The sequence below is a fragment of the Pseudonaja textilis genome, chromosome 2 (genome assembly GCF_049901715.1).
Source record: "Pseudonaja textilis isolate UNSWEBS1 chromosome 2, rPseTex1.2, whole genome shotgun sequence".
In the NCBI taxonomy this organism is placed as follows: Eukaryota; Metazoa; Chordata; class Lepidosauria; order Squamata; family Elapidae; genus Pseudonaja; species Pseudonaja textilis.
In genome coordinates, this window is record NC_141991.1 from 5,379,389 (window position 1) to 5,405,339 (window position 25,951).

The window sequence follows — 25,951 nt, forward strand, 5'->3', positions numbered from 1 at the left end:
CATACTTTGAACTGTTACCATCAGGGAGGGGTTACAGGTGTCTTAAAATGAGGACTAATAGACTGAGAAACAGTTTCTTTTCCAAGGCAATAATTGTCCTGAATCAAACAATGCATATGTGATTTAGCCCTATGTATATAGTGGCATTTTTAAACTATCTAACTTAACTATAGGTTTTAGATAGGTTTTAGACTAGGTTTTTAATTATTATTTTCATTATTTTAATTTTTAAATACTCTGTAGCGTGATTGTGATGTGCTTGGGACACTGTGCTGGAGTAGCTTTCAAATTTAATTGTATTTGTAGAATGCAATGACAATAAAGGTATTCAATTCTATTCAATTCTATTCTTTTATATTCTATTTCCATTCTATTTTATTCTTAGTCTATTATATTCTTGTTCTTATTTTCTATTCTGTTCTGTTCTGTTCTGTTCTGTTCTGTTCTGTTCTGTTCTGTTCTGTTCTATTCTATTCTATTTCAGCTTTAACCACAACAACACAAGAGCACACAACAAATATAAACTTAATGTAAACCACTCCAAACTTGGATTGCAAGGAAGTACGATTTCAGCAACAGAGTGGTCAATCTCTGGAACTCACTACCTGATTCTGTTGTCACCTGCTCGAACCCCACTCCTTTACCCTCAAACTAACCTCTATTGACCTTAGAGGTCCTAAAGAGGTCTGTAAAAGGGGCGTGCATAAGTGCACCATCGTGCCTAATGCCCCTGTCCTATCATCCCCAATGATTAGTTCCTATTTCTTGTATTTAAACTCATGTTTATTCTTGTTTCTGTTGAATTGTAAGCTTTTGACTGACTAACTAACTAACTAACAAAATAAAAAAATAAAAAAAATAAAAAAATAAATAAAATAAAATAATAATAAAATAAAATAAATAATAAAATAAAATAAAATAATAAAATAAAATAAAATAAATAAAAAATAATAAAAAAATAAAAAATAAAATAAAATAAAAAAATAAAATAAAATAAAATAATGAAATGAAATGAAATGATAAGATAAGCTAAAATAAAATAAAAATAAAATAAAATAAAATAAATAAATAAATAAATAAATAAAGTTTCAGAATGTAGAGCTAGCTTTTCCTCAAATGTTATTTACACACACACACACCCCCAAAAAACCCATCCACTTGTCCATGCTTGCCAAAACCTATGGAAAGGAAGAGGAGAGGGCCTCTCTCTGGGCGAACTGGGTAAGGGAAGGGTTAATTTCCCGCAGAGCATAGGAAAAAGACCGCTCTAGCCCTCTTTACCCTCCGAAGCGGAGCCATCCTCCTCCTCCTCACCATCCGGCTTTCCTTTTTTTACTGTGTACCGATCGCCGCCGGCTAGACAGTCTCTCGCCGGCGGTTCCTCCTATCACCGAGAACCTTCGGGGAGTTTGGGGCGGGCGGTGGGGAGGAAGGGGTTCCTAGAGCGCCTCGTCAGGGGAGGAAAAACTAAAATCAATAAAAGCGAAGAGACCCAGACCGGATGTGACGAAGATCGTTTGCGTTCTCTCTCTTTTTTTTTTAAATCCCCACGCTCCCCCTCCCCTTGCACCCTCCGCTCTCGGGGCGTCTGCCGTCTCTCTTGCTTCCTCCCCTCCCGCCCCCACCGCACCAGGCACTTGAAGCGGCGCTTCCGAAGCCGAGTCGGGGATTTTGCCGCTCTTGCGGGCGGAAGAGGCCGGTGAGTCTCGGGGAGGCCGCTGGCAGGGCAGCCCGGATCAGCAGCAGCAGCAGCAGCAGCCCCCCCATTGAAATCAGCAGCCGGGAGGAGGAGGGGGATCTGCGGGAGCCCCCAGCAGGGCAGCCTCCTCGGGCACGTCGCCCACGTGGAGCCTCGGTTGACTCCTACCGTTACTTCGCCCCTTCCAGCCACCCCGAGGATGCGGCGGGGGCTGGAGGGAAGCGCTTGGCCGGAGACACCCCCATCCCCCGCCCAAAGATCCCGGGGTTGGGGTGGGGTGGGGTCTCCGATCTCCAGCAATCCAGCCCCCTCCCGGTCGTCCTTGCAAACCCCGGGGTTGGGGAAGAAGCCACAGCCGCTTCCCTCCTTCTTTTCCCCTCCACCCGGCCATAACGGTCCCCCATGACTTTCAAGAAGAGATTGGACTCCCATCGGTCAGAAATGGTGTAGGGTCTCCCGCTTGGGCGGGGTGGGGGGTTGGACTGGATGACCTACAAGGTCCCTTTCCAACTCTGATGATCTGTTTATCCCCTTCCCCAGAAAGGGGTCGGAGGAGGAAGCCCCCCAGAAGGGTCCCTTCCAGAGACCTCGGAGGAGGAAGCGGGTCCTTAAGGTTTCATATTGGCTGGGAAGCCTGGGGTTTGTAGTCCCGACGGCCACTGGATGGGTTTTCCACCTCTGTTTTAGAAAGGCCAGGGGGCGCCAGCCAGGGGAGATGGAGGCTGTGGCAGGGCAGTTATTTATCATTAACTAGCAGGGTTACCCTTGCTTCTTCCGTATGTGATCCGGCCAGTTTTGGGGGAGGAAAATAAGGGAGTGGGGGGAGTTCTGCCTCGACCTACCAGCATCCATCGGTATTCATCCGGCTAGTGTCCTGTCAGTGTGTGAGAGAGTAGAGGGCTGTTTGGAAACTGGAAGAGTATTTGCTGTGTGAGCAAGAAGGAGACAGCAAGGAGCCTGGGCGTGGCTTAGCTCAGCTGCAGTTGGAACAGATTTCTTTTCAGGTGGGGAGGGGGAGTGGCACTCCTTAGCATCAGAGCATGTTAATAATAATAATATAGGAAATACTAATGCTCTGGTGGTCATTAGTTTTTGGGAAGGAAAATAAGGGGGAAAAAATTCTGCCTCTGCCTACAAGATCCATCGGTATTCATCTGGTTAGTGTCCTGTCAGTGTGAGTTGAGGGCTGTTTGGAAACTGAAACAGTATTTGCTGTGTGAGCAAAGAGACAGCAAGGAGCCTGGCCGTGGCTTAGCTCAACTGTTCTGTACCTTTAGTACACTGCTTGGTGTACTATTCTGTACCTGCTTGGCCCTGTGAAACTGAAACTCCTCTGCTTGTGTTTTGCATTTAAAACATTTATTTTCAGGTAAGGAGGGGGAGTAGAACTCCTTAGCATCAGAGAGTGTTAATAATAATAATATAGGAAATACTAATGTTTTGGTGGTAATTTCAAAAAAATCCTTTCTTAGTGAGCACCTAGAAGCCAAGAGGAACATACATACCAAATTTCAAGTTTGTAAGCTTTACAATTCTGGAGATTTTGTGATGATGCGTGCGTGCTATTTCGCTTTTATATAGAGAGAGATTATTTTTTTCAGTTTATAATATTTTAAAGCACTATTGAGCTAAGTTAATGACAAGTGGTCCTCAACTTACAACAAATCGTTTAGTGACTGTTTGAAAAAAAAAGGGGACATGTGACTGTCACCCTCACAACGGCTGTGGTAGCCTTCTCTGTGATCGTGGGATCGAAATTGAGATGCTTGGCAACTGACTCATATTTATGACTGTTGGAATGTCCTGGGGTCATGGGATTCCCCTTTTGTGAACTTCTGACAAGGGGAAGCCAGGTTCACTTAACAGCCATGTTACTACTTTAACAACTGCAGTGATTCGCTTAACAGCTCTGGCGAAACTTGTAAAATGGGGCAAAATTCACTTAATTAATGTGTTTCACTTAGCGATGGAAATTTTGGGGTCAATGGTGATTGTAACTGTGGCTGTAAGTAGAGGACTAGCTGTAATAGAAGAGCTCTAGAATATTGTATGTGTTGCCTTTCTACATTTTGGAATAAGTAAAATAGCATGCATTGCCATCAAAAAAGCATTAAGAAGAAGGGATACCCTTAAATCTCGCTCATTGTCTAACTGTATGGTTGGTCTTTTCAGCATATATTTTTTTTCTGACATATAAGATCATAAACAGATACTTTTACTTTAAAGTAGATACATTATATGAAGAGCCAACAATTTTTTAAAGAGTTTTTATTTCACCGTTCCAGATTAATGATATTTTGAGATGGGTTACAGCTGGTATGAAGTCATTCTTAGAAAATCAGAGCATTATTTTAATAAATAGCACTTTAAAGGTGCTCCTAATCCAGATCAGTGCTTCAAGTAAAGCAAACCATTTGGAAACAGAATATTAACTCTTAAAATCCACTCGAGAGAGAAAAATATTTAAGTCTTGGGGAGGAATCATATATGTTTTCTTTGTTCTATAGATATGCACTCTCTGGTCTGGTCTGAATGGATGTTTTATTCTTTAAATCCTGAATTAGGGAGGAGAACAAAAAATTGTTTCTTCACCTGATGAAATGCTTTCTCTCATAACTCAATCCTAATAGTATATTTTCCCAAACTAAGATGCCCCAGCAACTGGGATATGAAGTAACTTAATTTTACAAACGATTTTGTATTATATGGGTAAGCATTGCTTCTGTCACTGTATCAATCAAACTAAAAAGCAGAACCAGAAATCACCTTCTTTAAAAAAATTGTGTTTCTGTTCTTTTCAGAGGTACAATGTTTGCTGCTTTTAAATCCTGGCTTTATGCAGTCCAGCTCTAATTAAATGTTCAGGAGATTTCAAATTGTGCCATTTTGACTTGCCTTTTAAAAAGATATTGCCCTACGGTGGATTTTATAAGGTTAAAAAAAAAAAATCTTGCAGTGAATTTGAATTATTTCACACAGTTTTAGGTGATTTTAACACACTCATAATCCTACTGGCTCTAGGCAATTTACAAACATGTTAATGTAAATCTGTCATTAAAAGCCAACAACAGAAGGCCTAGTTAAAAAGATAATCTTTTCAGCTCCCTTCTAAACTGTAAGCAAGAAGGTAGCCAGATTTTATTTCGGTGGAAAGGAAGATATACTACAGAAAGGGCAGAATGCAGATGTTGATTTGATCTCATTTTGATTGATATTTTTTTAAAAGAAAGCCTTCATCCTTTTAACAGCATCTTTTTATATGACTATAACTTCCTGATTCTCTCTGTTGTTTTGGAGCACAGATTTGATCATTGATGTGTGTGGTGTGGCAAAATCCAGAAACAAACGAAGGGAAAAATCTATAATGTTTAATGTCAAAATCCATGGTTTATAAATGTAACATTGCTCATTATAACAAATAAGAATGCATGTCGAAAAAGCTTGATCCGCTATCTTATATAAGCCTTTCTGAAAGATCGATATATATATCACTCTGGGATATCCAAAAGGTAACTAGACTTTCTGGTTTTTTGTTTTTTTAAAAAAACGTTTCATTTTTCACTCAAGAAGTTTCTTCAGTCCATCACTCTGGAATATTGTTAGAACTTAACTGCCACTCTAATGAAAACAAACAGCGCAACCCGTGCACCCTATTTGCACATATAAGACCTGAAAGTGTACAGTTTAAAACATAAATACAGTGTAATATAACACCTTGTGTTGGAGAGAACTAAAATTCTACATTTATTAGACTTCAGATTACAGAATAGAGCAACTTGGAGCTTTTTTCATTTCCAAAGCTTGTTAAAGATTTTCCTACACACTACAAAACAAAAATAAGGTACATGTATATTATATATTCTGTTTTGAATGATAGCTTTTCCATGATGTAGTCTAATCAGGAAAACTACTCTGAATTTAAATGCATAATTTTAGAATGAAAAGTAAGTTGAGCAATAATTCTTGTCCAATATATCCTTCCAGATATATTGAACAAAATTCCATTCAACATAACTATCTCAGAGATACAAATTAAGGAAAGAATTAAGGGATGGCACTCTAATTATCTTGGTTAAAAAAAAAAAATCTTGCTCAAAGCAATATTCTTAATTCTTTAGCAAACAATGGCTTCTGGAATGGTTTATAAAAAGCAGTAATATCAACAGAAAGGCTTAAGATGCAATCTTTGATCTTAAAGTTATGCTTTTAAGGATTAACATTTAAGAGGGAAGGTAGAAAACAGAAATGGGAACAACAAAATAAAAAGTTGGCTATCGGTTCTTAGTGTACATGTTGGAAGAAACAGTTTAGGAAACCAAGTTGAATAGTTTTTGATGAACTAACTTAACCATTTAAGGAGCTGCTGTTTCAGCAAAGATAATAATACAGAGCTACTTTGTTTTTCCCTTCCTGCTTTGTAACCTGAGAAAATTATGATTTGGAATAGTTTTCTGACCCTCAAGTCAGAAATGACTGAAGTGAAAAAAATCCCTGGATATACCGTATTTCCCCATGTATAAGCACCCCCTTTGTATAAGCCACCCCCCCAATTTTTGGACTGTGAAGTTTTGAAAAAAATATTTTATTAGAGAAACAAGTTATAAAGAAAGAAAATTTACAAAGAAACAAAATTCGACGTCTAGATCTACAACTTCGGTCATGAGGCGAAGCGGTGCGGCGACGCTAGCAATCTACGCATCGGAACGAGAGTAGGAACGAAGCATTCAGGCCGATGCCTAGCGTATGCATTTCTATCGCGTACTCGCACTCGTAATCGTATCATCACGTACAATTTTTACAAAACAGTATAGCATACTGCTGGAAAACCAGTTTATTCCTACTTTATTATTTTATGCATTTTTCACGTATAAAAAGTGTACCTGCTTTGTATATGCCACCCCCCTACTTTTTGGGCTTGAAAATTTTAGAAAAAAGGGGTGGCTTATACATGGGGAAATACGGTAATCTAACCCAGTTTTTCCTCCTTTTTTAAATGCTTTTAGAAAATCCTTAGCTTTATTGCAGGCAACATGGCCTATTTCGTTCTCAGAGAGGGAGAACAATCAATTCTGCACTAAAGGATCAATAAAAGAATATATTGAAAAATGAGGCTGGCTCCTAAATTTAGCATAACTTCATTTTGTGAATAGATTGATACAGCTCGACTTATGACCACAACTGAGCCCAGATATCTGTTGCTATGAAAGGCAGGTACTTAAGAGTTTTGCCTCATTTTGCAACCTTTCTTGCCACAGTTGTTAAATTAGCAACAAGATTATTAAGTGAATCTGGCTTCCCCCTTGACTTTGCTTGTCGGAAGGCCGCAAGAAGGGATCATACGACCCTGGGACACAGCAACGGTCGTAAATATGGATCAGTTTCCAAGCATCTGAATTTTGATCACGTGAGGATGGGGGAGGATGCATTGTAAGTGTGAAACGGGGTCAGAATAAGTCACTTTTCTTCAGTGGGATTGTAACTTTGATTGGTCACTAAGTGAACTATTGTAAGTTGAGGATTACCAGTGATTTTCTTTTGCTGAGAAAGTGCACTGTGAGGAAGATGGGGTGTTTTGTCCAGAGAAAAGGAGGACGTGATGTTATCAGGTACATAAAGCAAAGCTCCAATATAGAGAAAAAGATTTAAAAATGGTTTTCCACCACAAGTAGTCCTCGTTTGATCGGTTATAATATCAGTCACAACTCATGACTGTCGTAAACTGAGTCATCATGTGACCATGGCCAATTTTATGGCTTTGTTTTTCAGCACTATATAGGGCTACCTATACAATAGAATAAGAATAGGATAGGATAGGATAGGATAGGATAGGATAGGATAGGATAGGATAGGATAGGATAGGATAGAATAGAAGAATAGAATAGGAATAGGAATAGGATAGAATAGAATAGAATAGAATAGAATAGAATACTTTATTGGCCAAGTGTGATTGGACACACAAGGAATTTGTCTTGGTGCAAATGCTCTCTGTGTACATAAAAGAAAAGATACATTTGTGGAGAGTCAAGAATCACAAGGTACAACACTTAATGACAGTCATAGGGTACAGAAAGCAATCAAATCATACTAGGAAGCAGTCAATATAAATCGTAAGGATACAAGCGACAAAGTCACAGTCATACAGTCACAAGTGGGAGGGGATGGGTGATGAGAAGATTAATAGTAATAGTAGTGTAGACTTTGTAAATAGTTGGACATTGTTGAGGGAAATATTCGTTTAGCAGAGTGATAGGGTTTGGGGAAAAACTGTCCTTGTGTCTAGTTGGTCCTGGTTGGTCCAACACCGGTAAGACCAAGGAGCTTATATAGAAGGAAGAGATCAGACATCCAGCCCTTGCTTATCAATGGAGACCAAGTGGAGCAAATGGACAGTTTTAAATTTCTGGGTGTTACCCTAAAAGAGGACCTGACCTGGGGGTGCTCACATTGCAGCCCTGGTCAAAAGGGCCCAGCAGAGATTATACTACCTGAGGCTTCTCAGAAAACAACAACCGAATGAAAAACTGCTGGTGACCTTCTACCGCTGCACCATAGATAGTATCTTAATTTACTGCACCTCTGTATGGTTTGCCAATTGGAAATAGGAGAGCAGTCCAGAGGGTTAAGGTCATTGCCCAGAGGATCACGGGTTGCCCTCTCCCCTCTTTGGAAGAGCTTTATAGCTCCTGCTGCCCTAAGAAAGTTCAAAACATTCTCAAAGATCCATCTCATCCTGGGAACCCTTTTTTTGAACTATTACCATCTGGCAGACGGTACAGGAGAATAAAAACAAGGACAAATAGGCTGAAAAACAGCTTCTCTCCCAGGGCAGTAGCTCTTTTGAATTCTGCTGTACAGTGCAGTGTTATTGCAGTATCGGGGGTTTCCGGTTCAATGTGTGGAGTGTGAAGGATGTGTGTTTTGTGTTTTATTTTCATGGTCATGATGTTCACCGAAGACGGTGTTTGCTTTTGTTGCACGAGGTGCAATGACAATAAAGTAAACTAAATGGTTCCGGTGTGCAGTGCTCTGTAGCCTCGCTTTGTGGGAAGGAGTTGAAACAGTTTATGTCCGGGATGTGAGGGGGTCTGTAAATATTTTCACAGCCTTCTTTTTGACTCGTGCCGTAAACACGTCCTCGATGGAAGGCAGGATGGAAGCCTGTTTTTTCGGCAGTCCTAATTACTCTCTGAAGTCTGCGTCTGCCTTGTTGGGTTGCAGAACCAAACTAGACATTTGTAGAGGTGCGGGTGACAGACTCAATCATTCCTCTGTTAGAATCTGAAATAGCAGAAATAAGTTGCAGCTCATGTCCACTAGATCGAAAGAGAAGGATGAACTTTCTGGCGAGTCCGTGCAACATCGGAACTGTCTCGTCTGTAGAGGTTGTAAATTCCTCCCGTCTCTTTTTAAAGAAGAGGTTTGGACAGCCGCCTCGTGAGGTAAATTTCAGTGGTTTCCCCCGTCCGTTTCAAGGACTGCGGGCTGCGTGGCGTCGCCAGACTCTTGGTATACAGGCAGTCCTCGACTTACAACCCCAGTAGAGCCCAACATTTCTGTTGTTCAGCGAGACATTTCTTGAGTGAGCGTTGCCCCGTTTTTTTACTGCTTTTCCTGCCACAGTTGATGAAGTGAATCTTCTGCAGTGGATAAATTAGTAACCCCGGTTGTTCGGTGAACCTGGCTTCCCCATTGACTCGGCTTGTGGGAAGGTGGCAAAAGGAGAATCCCATGACTCGGGGTCATAAATACGAGTCAGTGGCCAAGCGCCTGGATCTTGATCAGGGGACCCTGGGGAGGCGGCAACGGTCGAAACGGTTAAAAAAACGGTCCTAAGTAACTTTTTTTTCCAGTGCCGTTGAAGCTTTGAACAGTCACTAAATGAACTGTTGGAAGTTGAGGACTGCCTGTGTTTTCTCTCTACACATCTTGTTTCTCCACCCATTCCCAACAGTCAAGCCTGGTAGTCAGTCAGGTAACTTGATCCATGGATGACAGCTGCCCATTCAAGTTCAATGCTGGTCTTCCTTCTCTGATCAATCCGCCTTTTGTTTCTCTCTCTCTCTCTCTCTCTCTTTTCCTCTCTCTCTCTTTTCCTCTCTCTAATTCCCTCTCCTCCCTCCCTCTGTCCCTCCCCTCTCTCCCTCCTCTCTCCCTCCCTCTCTTTCTCCCTCTCTCCCTCCCCTCTCCCCCTCTCCCTCTCTTCCCTCTCTCTCCTCCCTCCCTCTCCCCTCTCTTACTCTCTCTCTCCCCTCCTCCTCTCCTCTTCCTCCCTCCCCTCTATCTCCCCTCCCTCCTCTCCTCCCTCTCTTCCTCCCTCTCTCTCTCCCTCCCCTCCTCTGTCTCCCCTCCCTCCTTCCTCCCTCCCCTCTCTCTCTCCCTCCCCTCTCTCCTCCCTCTCTCCCTCCCCTCCTCTCTCTCCCTCTCTTTCTCCCTCTCTCTCCCTCCCTCCCCCCTCTTACTCTCTCTCCCCCTCCCTCTCTCTTCCTCCCTCCCCTCTATCTCCCTCTCCCTCCCACCCTCTCTCCTCTCAATTCCCTCTTGCTCCCTCCCTCTCTCTCTCTCTCCCCTCTCCTCCCCCTCCCTCCCTCCTCTCTCCCTCTCTTCCTTCCTCTCTCTCCCTCCCCCCCTCTCTCTCTCTCTCTCCTCCCTCCTCCTCATCTCCCTCTCCCTCCCTCCTCCCTCCCTCTCTCTCCTCCCTCTCTCTCCCTCTCCCTCCTCTTCCCTCCCCCACTCTCCCTCTCTCCTCTCTCTCCCCTCCCTCTCCCCTCTATCTTCCCTCTCTCCTCCCTCCCTCTCCTCTCTCTCCCTCCTCTCTCTCTCTCTCTCTCTCTCTCTCCTTTCCCTTGCCCAGTTTTGGTGAGCAACTCAGCCTTCTGGAAATTCCAGTTTCCCTTTTTATAAAATCTTCTTGCTTCCCTTCCTAAAAGTCTGTCCAGCCTGCCTGCCATTTGCAGGTGCATAAAACCAGTGGATCGGACCGGCAGTCTGCAATCTGATTTCTGCACCAGCTGCTCCAGTACAGCGAGTCCTCAACTTACCACAGTTCATTTAGTGACCATTCAAAGTTTACATAGGCACTGAAAAAAAAAGGGACTATGTTTTTCACACTTAACAACCATTGCCGCATCCTCTTGGTCCCGTGATCAAAATTCCTACGATTGGTAATTAGAATAGAACGGAATAGGAATAGAATAGAATTCTTTTTTTTTTTTTTTGGCCAAATGTGATTGGACACACAAGGAATTTTTTCTTGGTGCAAATGCTCTCAGTGCACACAAAAGAAAAGATACTTTTGTCAAGAGTCAAGAATCGTCAGGTACGACACTTAATAATAGTCATAGAGGATACAAATAAGCGATCAAATCATATTAGGGAACAAATAAAACAATATAAATTGTAAAGTTACAAGCAATACAGTTATAGTCATAAGTGGGAAGAGATAGGTAATAGGAAGGATGAGTAGAAGAATAGTAATACAGTCTTAGTAAATAGTTTGACAGTGTTGTGGGAATTAGTTGTTTAGCAGAGTTAAATTAGTTGATGGCATTCGGGGGGAAAAACTGCCCTTGTGTCTAGTGGTTCGTGTTGATGACTGTTACTGTCTCCCGAGATCCCGCAGTCAACCGGCAAAGTCAACGGGTGAAGCCAGATTGATTTCACAACCGTGTGACTAACTTAACAACCGCAGTGATTCATTTAACAACAGTAAACAAGGAAGGTTGTAAAAGGGCGCAAAACTCGCCTGGCTCACTTGGGGTCTTGAGTGTGAAAAACAATCCTAAGAGCTTTTTTTTTTTTCCAGGGCCATGGTAACTTTGAATGGTCACTAAATGAACTGCTGTAAGTCGAGGACTCTCTGTGCAACGATCTGTTGCTCCCGGGTGTGAACATTTCCTTTGGTATTTATCTCAGATATTTCCTATGCGATGAAATACTTGCAACTTGATTTCACTAGGTCAGGGTTTCTCCAAATATTTCCTTCCCTAGTCTTTCACAGAGTCTGAACAATAGCCAGTTTGTTTCTTTCAGAAAAAAAAAGGAATTACAGCCTGTCTGGAAAGTGATGCGGGAGAGGCAAAGGCAGATATGTACACACAGATCGGAAAAGTAATCCTATGAGTACCTCCTCAAAGTCCGCCGCCTCTGTTTATCAGCCTAATTGACAAAAACCTTGGGTAACAATGCCATATCTCTATAACTGTTGTGGTTCGCCAGCAGCAGGTGCGGACGGCTGAGGTCTCGGAGAGCGAGGACTCAGATGAGGAGCCTGCGTGTGATGCAGGGATGGGGCCAGGACCATCAGGGAGTGGAATGCTGCCTTTGGAGATTGTGGAGCTGGCAGCAATGATGAAGAGGTTCCCGAGGAGCCTGCGCCCAATTGCATGTGCACGCAGGGCTGCTTGAAGGAAAGAGCAGCTGCAGCAGCCCGGGTGACTCGGGAGTAAGGTTGCAAGGTTATGGCCCCTCCCTTAAGAGATAAAAGCCAGCTGAGAAACCGGAGTTCTTTGCAGGAAGCAAAGAAGGTTTTGCCCTCAAGCCTTGTGGATGTTCGGAATATCTTGGTTGGTGTTTGGAGACTCTTTGTGTTTGAAATATTTCTTGGAAACTTTATGTAGTGTTCTTGGCAGCCTTGCACAACCTTGGCAAGGCTCGTTCTCATCAGAGACAATTAGTTTGAAACAGCCTTTTAACCGGGAAGGAACGGAATTCGTAAAGAATCATTAAAAGGTTTTGCTGTTACCTCGGTTTGGTGTTTGTTTCCTTGGAACAAGGTTGGGTCAGAACAATAACTGGCTTCAGTTTGTATAACTGTATTACTGTATAACAATAACTGGCTTCGTGCTCAGGGTATCAATATTAATTAACGATTATTGGGATGATACAAGCACAAATCAGATTGGGAGATCTCGGATTGGAAAAACCAGTGTGGTCAAATCTTCTTAAGTTGCAAATTCTGAAAGGTTACTCCAATTTTAGTTGTCTCTTCCCTAGGCTAGTTTATGACAATCTACTCGTAGAAATTAATAAATTTCTATTGAATATTAAGCCATCTTTTGTCCATTGGTTTGGGTAGAGCAATGATGGCTAACCTTTTCTGCACCATGCTTGAGGAAAGCTTCTGGAGACCAAAAAAAATAGGCCCGTTTTGTCACTTCCTGTATTTCCGGAAATACCGGAAGTGATGAAACGGGCCCATTTTTTCGGCCTGCAGAAGCTTTCCTCAAGCCTCTGGGAGGCCAAAAAAGGCCTCCAATGGGCCGAAAATCAGCTGGGAGGTGCGGTGCAGGTAAGGAGGAAGGGTGGGGGAATTGCGCATGCATGCACAGGACATGGGGGGGACGCACACATTGCCTTCTGACTGCTGGCATGCAAGCAGCGCTTGCGAGCCCACACACAATTTTTGGCACAGGTGCCCCAAAAGGTTAGTCAACACTGGCCCAACCAAGGAATCCCTTAAGACCGTCCCACCCAGACAGGCAAGAAACCAAAATATAAACTGACAGCAAACCCCACTCCTTACCAGCACTGACGATGCATTACCTAGTTTGGGTAATAAAAAGGTCTGCAAGAAAACAAACAAACTCAGAGAGCGCCAAGCCACCCCCTCACTTCAACCCTGAGCTATAAATAGTCTCCTTTCTTGGTTATACCAGCGATGGCTAACTTTTCCGTCCTCGCATGCCAAAAGCGCGTCTCCCAAGCGGTCCCCCAACATGCGTGGCAGCTACCCAACGATTAGCTGGCGGGCGGGCGGCGGGCATGCACGCTCAGTGGACCTGCTCTGGTGCAACGGCTCGCATGCCGGCGAAGCCGGCTCTACGTGCCACTTCTGCCACGGGTGCTATAGGTTTGCCACCATGGGGTTATACCATTCCCTTGGATTATTTATTTATTTTTTCTTTTTTAATTCCAGGCCAGAACGCTTCCTTGCGAACCCGTCTCCAATTCCTGCACCAGCATCCCTTCCCGCCCCGAGGAACAGTTTCCCAGGACCGATACCCGGCCAGATTAAGCATTAAGAAGCGACGATGGCAGGGGAACACAGAAACCCGGCTGGCTTGGGTCTCCAGCAAGATGCCAGCGTGGAAGATGGCCTGAAAGTCGAGGTCCAGAAAGAAGCTGAACCCAAGAAGGAAGTGGTGGAGAGGCCTCTCAGGATTCCTTCGGAGAGAGCCAAAGAATCCGCGGAAAGAGTAACGGCGGAAGCCATTAAGCAGGAGCCGGCGGCCAATCCGGAAGACTGTTGCTTGGAAGTGGAAGAAGAGAAGTTTATGATAGGCAAACAGTCCCCGGTTTCTGAGGCAGGGAATGAGCAGCTGCTGAAGGTGGAAGGAAGCGTCCATTCGGAGGCCGAACTCTCCTCCCTGGAGGAAACCACCGACGTCGGCCTGCATCGCCGGCAGAACAGGATAATCCAGCCCCTCTTGCACATTGGCGAAGAAGCCCGGCCGTTGGTCAACAGCGCCTGCGCGAAAGACAAGACTGAGTTCATAGAGGTTGGGGAAGAGGGCCTGGAAGTGACCGGCGCCAGCCTGGACATTGAACGCCAGTGTTTCCGGCAGTTCTGCTACCAGGACGCCGAGGGTCCCCGCGAAGTCTGCGGCATGCTGTGGAAGCTCTGCCATCGCTGGCTGCAACCGGAGCGGCGTTCTAAAAGCCAGATCCTGGAGCTGGTGATCTTGGAGCAGTTCCTGTCCATTTTGCCCGAAGAAATGCAGAACTGGGTCCGAGCCGGGCATCCAGAGACCTGCTTTCAAGCGGTTAGCCTGGCTGAGAATTTCCTGGGACGTCAGCAAGGGACAGAGCAGGGGGAACGGCAGGTGAGAAGGAGGGGTTGGGAAGGAGGAACTGGGAAAACGGAGGCTCGGCGAGCGACATCAAGCGTGGCCACCCAAATTTGATTGGAGAGGAACAGCAGGTTACCGCAATGTTTTCAACCTTGGCAATGTGAAGGTGTGTGGACTTCAACTCCCAGAATTCCCCAGCCAGCAGAGCATAGCTGGCTGGGGAATTCTGGGAGTTGAAGTCCACACACTTTCACGTTGCTAAAGCTGAGAAACACAGATCTAGTCAAAACATCATAACAAAATCTAAATAATCTAACGGCTATTTTCTTCCTCTTCTACCTAAGAGAATCAGGTTGGGCCAATTTTGAGCGTATTCCTCACCCCCTTCCTGTTCCTCCAGGCAAAATTAAATGTTTTTATAATGGTAGTCCTTGACCTATGACCACAGTTGAGCCCCCAAATTTCTGCTGCTAAGCGAGACATTTGTGAGATGAGCTTTGCCCCACTTCACAACCTGCTTTGCCAGCGGTTGCGAAGCGAATCGCTGCACTTGTGAAGTGCGTAACCACGGTTGCTGAGCCCATCTGGCTGCCCCACTGACCTTGCTTGTCACAAGGTCGTCAAAAAGGGATCTTGCAATTCCAGCACGCTGCAACCGTCATAAATTTGAGTCGGTCACCAGGCATCCGAATTCCGATCGCGCGTGACCAGGTGCACGCCGCAAATCGCCGTCAGTGTAAAAACGGTCACGAGGCACAAGGCACAAACTGTCGTAAGTTGAGGACTACCTGTAACCCTTTTTCAGACTGTTTTCATGTGTTTCCCCCCCCCCCCCAAAAAAAAAAAAAAATATGCCTGAGTGTTCAGTTTGGAAAATTGCATGCCCGTTTGAAAAGAAAAAAGAAAAAGAGAGCTTGGGAAAAAAACCATCTCTTCAATGGCTTGTTAAGTTCCCTGGGCCTTTTGGCTGCCATTTTGAGACCGTTAAAGAAAGGCCTTGCTTCATCAGCCATTTTGTGCAATGCTTTCAAATTCCAGACAGGCAAGAGAGGCTGAAAATGTTTGCTTCCCCCCACCCTCAGACGGGAAGGCCCAGTCTCTCCAGAATGTTTGGAATTTGTTTGGAATTGCAGGAATGGAAGATTAATGCAACTGCGCAGAGCCAGGAAAGATACCACTTCAATTCAGGATTAGGAATTGCCGAGTTTTCAAGGGCTTGTTTCCCATAAATCAGGAGGAACCCAGCGTTGGAATGTTTTAAACGGCAAAAATTTAAATCAGCCAAGGAGCAGGCGTAGAAAAGTATAGGGGGGTCTTCGGCTTATGACCGCAATGGAGCCCAACTTTTCTGTTGCTAAGTGAAACCTGCGTTCAGTGAATTTTTTTTTTGCCCCGTTTTGCAACCTTTCTTGCCACAGTTGTTACGTTTGCCTCGGGGACGTTAAGTGAATCTGGCTTCCCCATGGACTTTGCTTGCCAAAAGGTCGCGAAAAAGAATTACCTCAGGGGCAGGTGCTACCGGTTCGCCCCGGTTCAAGCGAACCAGTAGTTCATTTTATTGGCGGTTCGGCGAAGCGGCAAATCCCACCCCTGGCTGGCTCCACCCCGCCCCTCCCAGGATTCCCCATGCGCTTGTTTTGGATCCCAGTTAAGTGCAGGGCCTGTGCGGTGGCTCCGGAAGGGCGACAAAACAGGCCTCCAAGAGGTTCCGGAAGGCCAGAAACGGGCCTGTTTCCGTCCTCCAGAGACCCCGGGAAAGCCATTTTCATCCTCCCAGAAGCTTGAGGAAAGCCTCCGGAGCCCAGGGAGGACAAAAACAGCCCCCCTCCCCATGGTGCACGAGGCCAACTAGGCCACGCCCACCCAGCAACCGGCCAGAGAACCCTTTGCTAAATATTTTGAAGGCCACCCCTGGATGACATCACCCCACGACATAACTATGAGTCAGTTGACAAGTGTCTTGGAATTTTGATCACATGACTGGGGGGAATGCTGTGAAAAGTGGTCACAAGTCGCTTTTTTCAAGTGCTGTGGTAGCTTTGAACGCTCACTAGGTGAACTGATGTGAGTGGAGGACTACCGCTACAGCAGCAGAGTGCAGGTTTTCAACATCAGAGGTCATCAAGCAGTTCTTGCCCTCTTTTAGCTTTGAGAAGGGCCCTTGTCCAATATCTGAAAAGGAGGGTAATTGAAATGAGGCTATCCAGATGTTCCTCGGCTCCAGCCTTAAGCCTGGACTGCGCTCTCTGAGGCTTCTTGGCGTTTAGTGTAATGGGGAGTCCTATTACAAATTCAGCCACAGAAACCCTGGACCCGTGATGGTGAACCTATGGCACACGTGCCACAGTGCCACGCAGAGCCATTTGTGCAGGCACACAAGCCCCAGCCAAACCTACCTGCACTGCGCATGTCTGCGCCTCCCGGCTGATTTTCGGCCTGTTTGAGGCGTTTTCGCCCTCCCGGAGGCTCGAAGGGAAGCCTCTGCAGCCTCGGGAGGCCGAAAAACGGGCCTTCTGGAAATACCGGAAGTGCCGAAATGGGCCCATTTTCAGCCTCCCGAGGCTGCAGAGGCTTCCCTCGAGTCTCCGGGAGGCTTCAAATGGGCCGAAAACCAGCTGGGAGGCACGTGCATGCACAGTGCAGGTAAGGGGGCGGGGTGTGTGTTGGCGCACGCATGCGCAGGGGAGGGTGCATTGCATCGTGGGTGCTGGGGCGCGCGCGCTTTTGGCACACCACAACAAAAAGGTTCAGCATCACTGCCCTAGACCATGCAGGCGGTCCTTGACTTAGCGACCACAATTGAGGCCAACATTTCTGCCGTTATGTGAGAGACAGTTGTTAAGTAAGTTTTGCCCCCATTTTACGACCTTCCTTGCCAGGGTTCTCAAGTGAATCCCCACAGTTAATTGGCAATGAAGAACAGATTTGGCGTGCGTGGCCACCCTGGAAAGAGCGATGGACCGGCCTGCGGGGTCTCTGTCAGCAAAAATGGAGCGCAGGAGGCTCCATTTTTAACCGCAATAGCCTCCTCCTGCAGCCTTCTGCCAGTGAAAAACGGAGCCTGTGCGTGGCCTACCTGTGCTCCATTTTCAGCCGCGATGGCCTCCGGCAGCCCCTCTGCCAGCAAAAATTGAGCCAGTGACATTGAGCCGGCCCCACAACCCTGTCCCCCCGCCCCAAGGTGACACACAACCCTGAGGCAACCCTCAATAAATTGACTTTGACTCCCCCGATCTATATATATGTAGACAGACGGTTATTTTCCCAGTTAGTATGTGTGGGTTTGGGGATCGGGTGTGCAGCTAGGCTGGCGGGAAAGTCCAGATCCTCCTCACCTCTCACTCCTTCCCTTCTGCTACTGTTGCTGTTGGGTCTGGCTGTTTTTTTTAGGGTCTCTGGCCCTTCAAAGAGGCAACTGTGGATTTCCATGGGACCGTAGGGCCGCCGATGGAGTCGAGCGAATGGCCGATGTTCAGAGAGAACAAAGAAGAGGACGTCCCTTTAATGGGTAAGGATTTCCCAGCCTTTCAACCCAAAAACAGCAAGCGAAAAGGTTTAAAAAACAAAAAAAGGCTAGCATCAAAGGCAGAAATCTTCCCCAGGTTTCCTAGCTATTCCAGTGATGCTGCGGCGTCGCTCTTGCGCTCGCTTTATTACAGACCTCCAGGAATGTTGACTTCCCTTCTCTGGGATCACGAAACGTCCGTTTCCATTTAAAGTACCTTGGATGCCATCCGTCTGTTTGAGCTGCCGATTAGTTGACATTCCGTTTGGTTAAAGAAGCCAGGATTGAGCCGGGTGGATTTTCCTAGAGCCTCCCCTGTGCTCTGAGACCATCCTGGCATTGCCCAATTACAAAAAAAGGCTTGAGCTAGCACTACCAAGCGGCCTGACTGGCGTCCGTGTCTTTCCTTGGGAAGGCCCCCCGCCCAGCCTTGCTTCCCTAGCGGAGACAAAAGCCACGTTATGAGGCGCCTCTCCTTATTTCAGCAGCCGCTCAGAGGCCTTTGGGGCAAGTGAAGAATTCCCCCTCCCCAATTCTAGGTGAATTGCCTGCTGAGAGTAGTACAGAATGCATCTGTCAACATCCAGTGTCGAGAATCTACATAAAACCCCTGGTTCATTCCTGTTTCTGAAAATCTTACTGTTTATCGAATACACGGCACGATAATGTCGAAGTAAAACGAACTCTGAGCTTCCCAAACGCCAATTCATACAATTAAACAATAATTTCCCCAGCCAAACTCTCCAACTACCGTGTTTCTCATATAACAAGGCCGGGTCTTATTTTTATTTTTTTTTGAGCCCCGAAAAAATGGCTAGGCCGTCTTTTCGGGGGTGAGTTAATTCCACCCCCCCATGCATCTTCAGGCGGGTGGGCGGCGACGGCTTGGAGGTTGACCTCGGCGTTGGTGGGGTACTTCGTATCGGGGTCAATGTAGGCAAAACCATATCCGGGTGTTCAACAAAAGTACTTCCTAACGGCAAGCCCCCCCCGCCATTTCCCCCCCCCCATTTTGCATGTTTTAATATAGGCCTTAATTTGGGGGGAGGGGCTTAATTTCATTTCCTGCCTATAAAACATGCTGGGACTTCCTATTGGGGGAGGCCGTATTGTTGGAGAAACAGGGTAGTCAGATTGGATCCTACGAAAGGCATGTCCACACAGATCAGTCCCAAACCGGCCAGAGTAGTTAAGCAGGCAACTGTGTGTCTTTTCCAGCTTCGGTGGGGAATCCATACACCTGCTGGGACTGCGGCGAGAGCTTTTCGGGGATAGACGTGCTGGTGGCCCACCAGAGCATCCACACGGGAGAGAAACCCTTCATTTGCTCCAAATGCGGGCAGAGTTTCAGCCAGCGCTCGCAGCTGACGGCCCACGAAAAAAGCCACGTGCCAAAGAAGGCTTTCCCATGCCCGGATTGCGAACACAGTTTTAGCAAGAAAAGCGGGCTCTTGGCTCACCAGAGGACACATACGGGAGAGAAGCCGTATCATTGTGTCGACTGCGGACAGAGTTTCGCCCACAAGTTCGACGTCATCCGGCACCAGCGTATCCACACGGGAGAGAAACCGCACGAGTGCCCCGTCTGCGGGAAGAGCTTCCGAAACACCTCGGCTTACCACGTCCACATGAGGATCCACACGGAAGAGAAGCCCTACCCTTGCTCGGTTTGCGGGAAGAGCTTCCGGCACCGGGCTAATGTCATTGTCCACGAGAGGATCCACACGGGGGAAAAACCGTACGTTTGCGTGGAATGCGGGAAGAGCTTCGGCGACGCGTCTTCTCTTAGGAAGCACAGAAGATCCCACACCGGAGAGAGGCCGTACCACTGCGGGGCGTGCGGGAAAAGCTTTTCTCAGAACGCCGGGCTGGTTCAACACGAGAAAATCCATACGGGAGAAAAACCCTACCAGTGCCCCGAATGTCCCAAAAGTTTCCGGGACAAATCGGCTTATGTCGCGCACCAGAGGACCCACACGAAGGAGACCCCCTACCGTTGCATGGTCTGCGGCAAATGCTTCGGCCATCGCTCCAACCTTCACAAGCATGAAAAAATCCACGCCCGGAGACAAATGGTTTGAGCACTCTGATGGGAAGCGCTTCGCTCAGAAACCAAAAACTCCTCCTGCATGAACAGACTCGTTTGAAAGAGAAGGCCCAAAGTCCTTCCCTCACCTTGAATAGATTTTGTTTTGTCCGCCAGGTATGCGCCGTCCCTTCTCTTCCTTCTCATTTAACGGACAGCTGGAACAACACAGCAGTGTGTGTGTGTGGAGAAGCCGACCGATCATGTGATGGGTGAATAGGACATTGTCTCTATGGCCATCGTGGTTTTTTCCTTTCCTCGGTTTCCTTTTCCTTACCTCTTAGACTTTCTTTTTTTTTAAATAAAAAAAAGAAAACGGATTATATTTTAAGTGAGTTGATTTAACTCACGCTTGGATTGCATGTACGCTATAACCAGTTCAATGTGAACATTTCGGCTCGCTCTGGCTCCGACCAAGGTTTGTTCCTTACAAAGCGGTCGCATCGGCGTAAGAGAAACTGCCGGGGGGCCCTGCCCGTTTTGATTCTCCCCCCACCCTCCTGAAGCCGCGCAGGGTGGGGATGTGGGGGGCCTGGCGTTTGAGTTACGGACGTTGAAGAGGGCAAGTTTGCGGCCATGGGATGGACTTTGAGTTTGGGTCCATCCTAAAGCGTTGCCCCCTATCAGGAAAATGGCACATGCCCAGCAGGGATGCACCTGGGCAGTTTTTGCTGACGCCTGTGGCCCAAGGGCAGCTGTGAACTTGGCATCGTGAGAAGGCCTAGTCGGAAATGCCACGTCAAGGCTCTACCAGAGTGAACCTGCCTACCACCTTTGGTTTCTCACCTCGGCAAGGATGAGGGAGCCCCCCCCCCCTCTTTTCGGGAAGGTTCAACCAGCACGTTCTTGCCAGCTTCTGATTGGTGGGGGTTTCCCCCACGTCCTTTCAGCCTTCCTCCTCTTCCTCCTCCTCCTCCTCCCCCCTCACTCCCCCTTTACCTCAAAGCACTAGCAGGTATATTTTATTTTTCTTTCTCTCTCGTCTTTGGCTTTAACGCACATGAAGATCCATACGCTCTCGGAACGCAAGTTAATGGACCTTGGCTTATAGTGATTCCATATAGGCATTGTAGAAGCTACTTGATTTAATCGTTCTTTTTATACCGCACCCTGCTTTATTTCTCTTCAGATCTCTCTTTCGTCCAAATTTAATAAAGTCTTTCTAAATTGCATTTTGGCGTCGACAAGACTATGTTTTAATTCGGGGAGGGAATTAGGCTCCAAAAATGTCCTATGAATTTCTGGTGACCCGCAGAAATGATGAGGGTTCAAGAGCTACACTTAGGCAAGAAAAACCCAAAGTGCACATATAGACTGGGTGAAACCAGGCTCAACAGCAGTAACTGTGAGAGGGATCTTGGAGTCTTAGTGGACAACCAGCTAAATAGGAGCCAGCCGTGTGCAGCAGCGGCAGCCAAAAAAGCTAATGCAATCCTAAGTTGTATTAACAGAGGGATACAATCGGGATCAAGTGAGGTAGAAATACCACTCTATAAAGCCTTAGTAAGATCACACCTAGAGTACTGCATCCAGTTTTGGTCACCACATTATAAAAAAAGATGCTGAGACTCTAGAAAAAGTGCAGAGAAGAGCAACCAGGATGATGAGGGCACTGGAGACTAAAACATACGAAGGACGGCTACAGGAACTGGACATGGTTAGTCTAGTGAAGAGAAGGTCCATGGGAGACAGGATAGCAGCCTTCCAATATTTGAGGAGCTGCCATTTGAGGAAGGGGGTCAAGCTATTTTCCAAGGCAACTGTAGGCCAGACAAGGAATAATGGATGGAAACTGATCAAGGAGAGATTCGACCTGGAAGTAAGGAGAAATTGGGCTGTTGGTTTGACCCGAGCTATAATATTCAAACACATAAGGAGAAATTTTCTGACAGCGAGAACAATCAGCCACTAGAACAGAAGTTGCTTTCAGAAGTTGTGGGAGCTTCATCACTGGAAGCTTTCAAGAAGATACTGGACAGCCATATGACAAAAATGGTGTAGGGTCTCCTGCTTGGAAAGGGGGTTGGACTAGATGACCTACAAAGTCCCTTCCAACTCTGTCATTCTGTTCTGTTATTCACCTCTGAACCTCTACTTTTTCTATCTCTATGGTCCGATAGCCACAAGGGATTACATACCAGAAATAAAAGCCGTTACCATGGGATTCAGTCACCACAGAGATAGAAAAACGAAGAGTGACTGAACCTGTGCTCATTCAAACTACGGACGCCTGGTTTCCCAGAAGGCGTGAAGCTGGGTTCCTGCATTGTGTTAATTGTAAACCAACTATACAACTTGATTCACACAACACAATGAGCCACAAACTTAACCAATTGTATTTCTATGAGCTGAGCAGCCTCTGTAGCTTCGTTTCGCTTCTATGCCACCAGCGCCATGAGGAATAGCAATGCAGACTCCAGCACGGAGCAGCTTCGCCTAGTCCGCTAAACGTGGCTTGTTTCTAGCTTAATATGTCATGGCGACTCAAACTCAGCTTTGAGAGAACCCAACTGATCATGGCTTATTAAATTAACCACGTTAAAATACAGTTAAAACACTTAAATATGATGAATATGAAGATATTTAAAGAGGCATGAAGAACTGAAGGAAGTAGATTTAAGTAACGAATTGAAAAAAAATCATAAAATAAGCGGGAAGGAATTAGATGAATAAAATTAAAGAAAATATATAAAGTCAAGGTATGTTATCAATCGTGAAAGGTGAGTAGGAAATGAAAGTCAAGTTTGTACGGAAATGTGTTAACCTGGAATCATGCTGTTCGCTGAAAAAAATATGTTTTTTTAATATGTGAAAATTGAATAAAACTTTTTCAGAAAAAAAAAAACCCACTTAAATCAATTGCGAGTTTTGCCCTCAGAAGTTGTGGATGCTTCCACACTGGAAGTCCACGGAGATTCTCCGTCATCCAGGTCAGGGTTGTCCCAAAGGGGCTTTTTTTTTTCAAGAGGCCACTGATCTTTCTTGGTTTTTCTTTGAAGACGTTTCACTTCTCATCCAAGAAGCTTCTACAGCTCTGTCCCACACGGGAAGTTGTTAAGAAGAGTTTGGATAACCATTTGTCTGAAATGGTAGAGGAGAGGTGGTATTCAGCCAGTTCTGACAGGTCCTGGAGAACCAAGAGTGGAAATTCTGAGTAGTTTGGAAAACCGGTAAATACCACCCTTGACTGGCCCTGCCCCCATCTATTCTCTGCCTCCCTTTGAGTCCCAGCTGATCGGCTGGGTCTTCTTTGGTTGCCCTGCACAGGAGAACGGAGCTGGAAAGCAGGTTAGTGGAGTGAGGAGGGAATGGAGATTTTGCAGTAACCTTCCCCCTGGAGTCGGAAGGAAATGGAGATTTTGCAGTATATCCTTCCCCTACCATGCCCACCAAGCCACGCCCACAGAACTGGTAGTAAAAAAAAAGTTGAATACCATCCCTGGGGTAGAGAGGCAGGGGTGGGATTAAAATTTTTTAACCAGTTCTGTGAGCGTGGCTTCAGTGGTGGGCGTGGCTTGTTGGTCACGTGACTGGCTGGGCGTGGCCAACTCAATATCACTCACATCAGAAGCACGCATCTCCTCGCCTGGTTTCTCATGACTTTGGGGATGCTGCAGCAGTCATAAGTGTGAAAAACGGTCATACGTCACTTTTTTCAGTGCCATTGTAACTTTAAATGGTCACTCCACACAAGCAAAGTACCGGCAAAGGAGGGGACAAAAAAACTCCAGAGAAGTTCCAGAGACAGGAAGTCTAGTCCTGCCAAGAATGTAATAAGGGTTAACGGAAAGGCAGTTTCTGTAAGCAACACCAGAATGTTTCCTTCCTGTCTTCCTTACAGGATTAGTCCAGTAATTTCTTCTAATAACTGTTTCTCTGAACTGCTTAGAATGTTAATGTTCTGTACGAACATTTACATACTCGTAAACCGGCAGCCCGGATTGGCCGAAGCGCACAGCCACCGGATTGGCTGAGTGCGGAACACTGATTGGTCGTTAAGAATCGGCCGCGATTGGCTGAGCCGATCGCGGGCGATTCAAAACGACCCCATTGGCCGCAGCGCCCGGCAGAAAGTGTATTTAAACCGCATCCTTTTCCCCCATTCCCCCACTTGTGTTTTACCCTAATAAATGAGCTGAACCAAGTCACTGACTCGCGTCCTTTGTTCGTATGAGATATACGACACTGGCGACGAAGGTGGGATATTAAACAAATCCCACACCGCACGTGGCCCACGGAACCGCAACCGGCAACATGGCCAGCGGCAACGTGCCACCCGCTCCATTCAACGCAGCTACAGAAGACTGGGAATCTTACATAGACAGATTCCTCATGTTCTTGGAGAGTAGCAACCTTAAGGACGCGAATGGGCAGAGAAAACGAGCCGTCTTCCTCACACACTGCGGCCCCGCAGTTTTCAAAATGGCAAAAGCCCTCGCGAAGCCTCTCGACGTGAAAGTCATGGACTGGGCCGATCTCGAGCCTCTGCTGAGGAGCCACTACGCGCCCGCTGTACCAACCCTCATCCGCCGGCACGAGTTCTACCGCTGTGACCAGAAGCAAGGTGAGAGTGTCAGCAAATTTGTGGCTGAACTCAGGGACCTCGGGGGCCTGTGCGGGTTCACCGACCTTGACGAAGCCCTACGGGACCGCGTCGTCCTCGGCCTCAGGGACCCCGTCCTGCAGAGCCGGATCATGGCAAAAGGCGACATCTCCCTCGCCAACACCCTTGCAGAAGCCACCGCAGCGGAGGCAACCCGGAGATCAGCGGCCCAATTGAAGCAAGCCAGCACCGCAGAGCGGCCCGCCACGGCCGAGACGACCGCGACTCCCGAAAACCGACCCGATGACAACTACTGAGCGGCCACATCCACCCACCACGGCGACCTCGAGTCCCCCTCCGAATCAGAAGACGACGAGGAAGACGTCCATCGCCTGCAGACGGGACGTGACCGGCGCGAACCACGGAACCGAAAATCGAAGTTCCAGTGTGCCGGCTGCGGGGGTGAGCACCCAGGGTCGGAATGCCGTTTCTTTGATGCGATCTGCCGCCATTGCGACAAACGGGGACACATCGCCAAAGTCTGCCGTTTCAAGCGGAACCACAGCCCCGCCACCGAGGCGGCAGCCCACGGAGACGCGACAACGCCAGACGCAACAGCACCCCGAGGAACCGCGATCGGGATAGCGAGAGCCGTTGGAGCCGGGAAGCGAGGAGCCGCCGTTTCAGCGAAAGCCGCCAGCGCGAGGAAACGCACCAGACGGTCATCGTCGGCCATTCCTCCAACTGGGATGGCCGGAAGGTCCACGTGGAGGTCGCCATCAAGACCGCCCTGCAAGATGGAAGTCGACTCGGATCTTACCTATCCATGGTCGCCTGGCGGGAAATTAAGCGGCTAGTACCCTCCATGAAACGGCACGAGCTGGAGAGCCAGAAGCTCATCCTCAAAGACTACCAGGGGAATCGCATCCCCGTGATAGGGACCGGGCACTTCAAGGTCACATTCAAAGGGCGCACCGAAATACTTCCACTAACCATCGTCGAACGAGACCGCCCCAGCCTCCTGGGACTTCAATGGTTCGCGCCGTTGGGACTAGAGGTGACCGGCACCAACTACGTCGCCGAGGCAGACTGGGAGGAGCAACTCGTGCGCGACTTCCAAGAGGTCTTCGACGGGAACTTAGGCAAGTACCGGGGGCCCCCAATATCGTTCAGCCTTGACCCCACCATTGCCCCTATCCGCCTCAAACCCCGGCGAGTGCCTTTTGCCCTCCGCCCCAAAATCGATGAGCAATTAAATAAGCTCATCGAGCAGGAGTCCTCGAGCCAACGGACCATGCCCGATGGGAGACCCCTATAGTCACCCCGATAA

General features: G+C 47.0%; 1 protein-coding gene across 1 annotated transcript; it reads left to right on the forward strand.

The window, feature by feature from the left end:
• The first annotated feature begins 1,269 nt into the window (after positions 1–1,269).
• Positions 1,270–21,250, forward strand: LOC113450221 (uncharacterized). Its single transcript, XM_026721388.2, has 4 exons — positions 1,270–1,699; positions 13,614–14,520; positions 17,878–17,995; positions 19,211–21,250. Exons 2-4 carry the CDS (start codon positions 13,729–13,731, stop codon positions 20,071–20,073), a joined length of 1,773 nt encoding a protein of 590 aa, XP_026577173.2. The 5' UTR covers positions 1,270–1,699; positions 13,614–13,728; the 3' UTR covers positions 20,074–21,250.
• Positions 21,251–25,951: the final 4,701 nt, after the last annotated feature.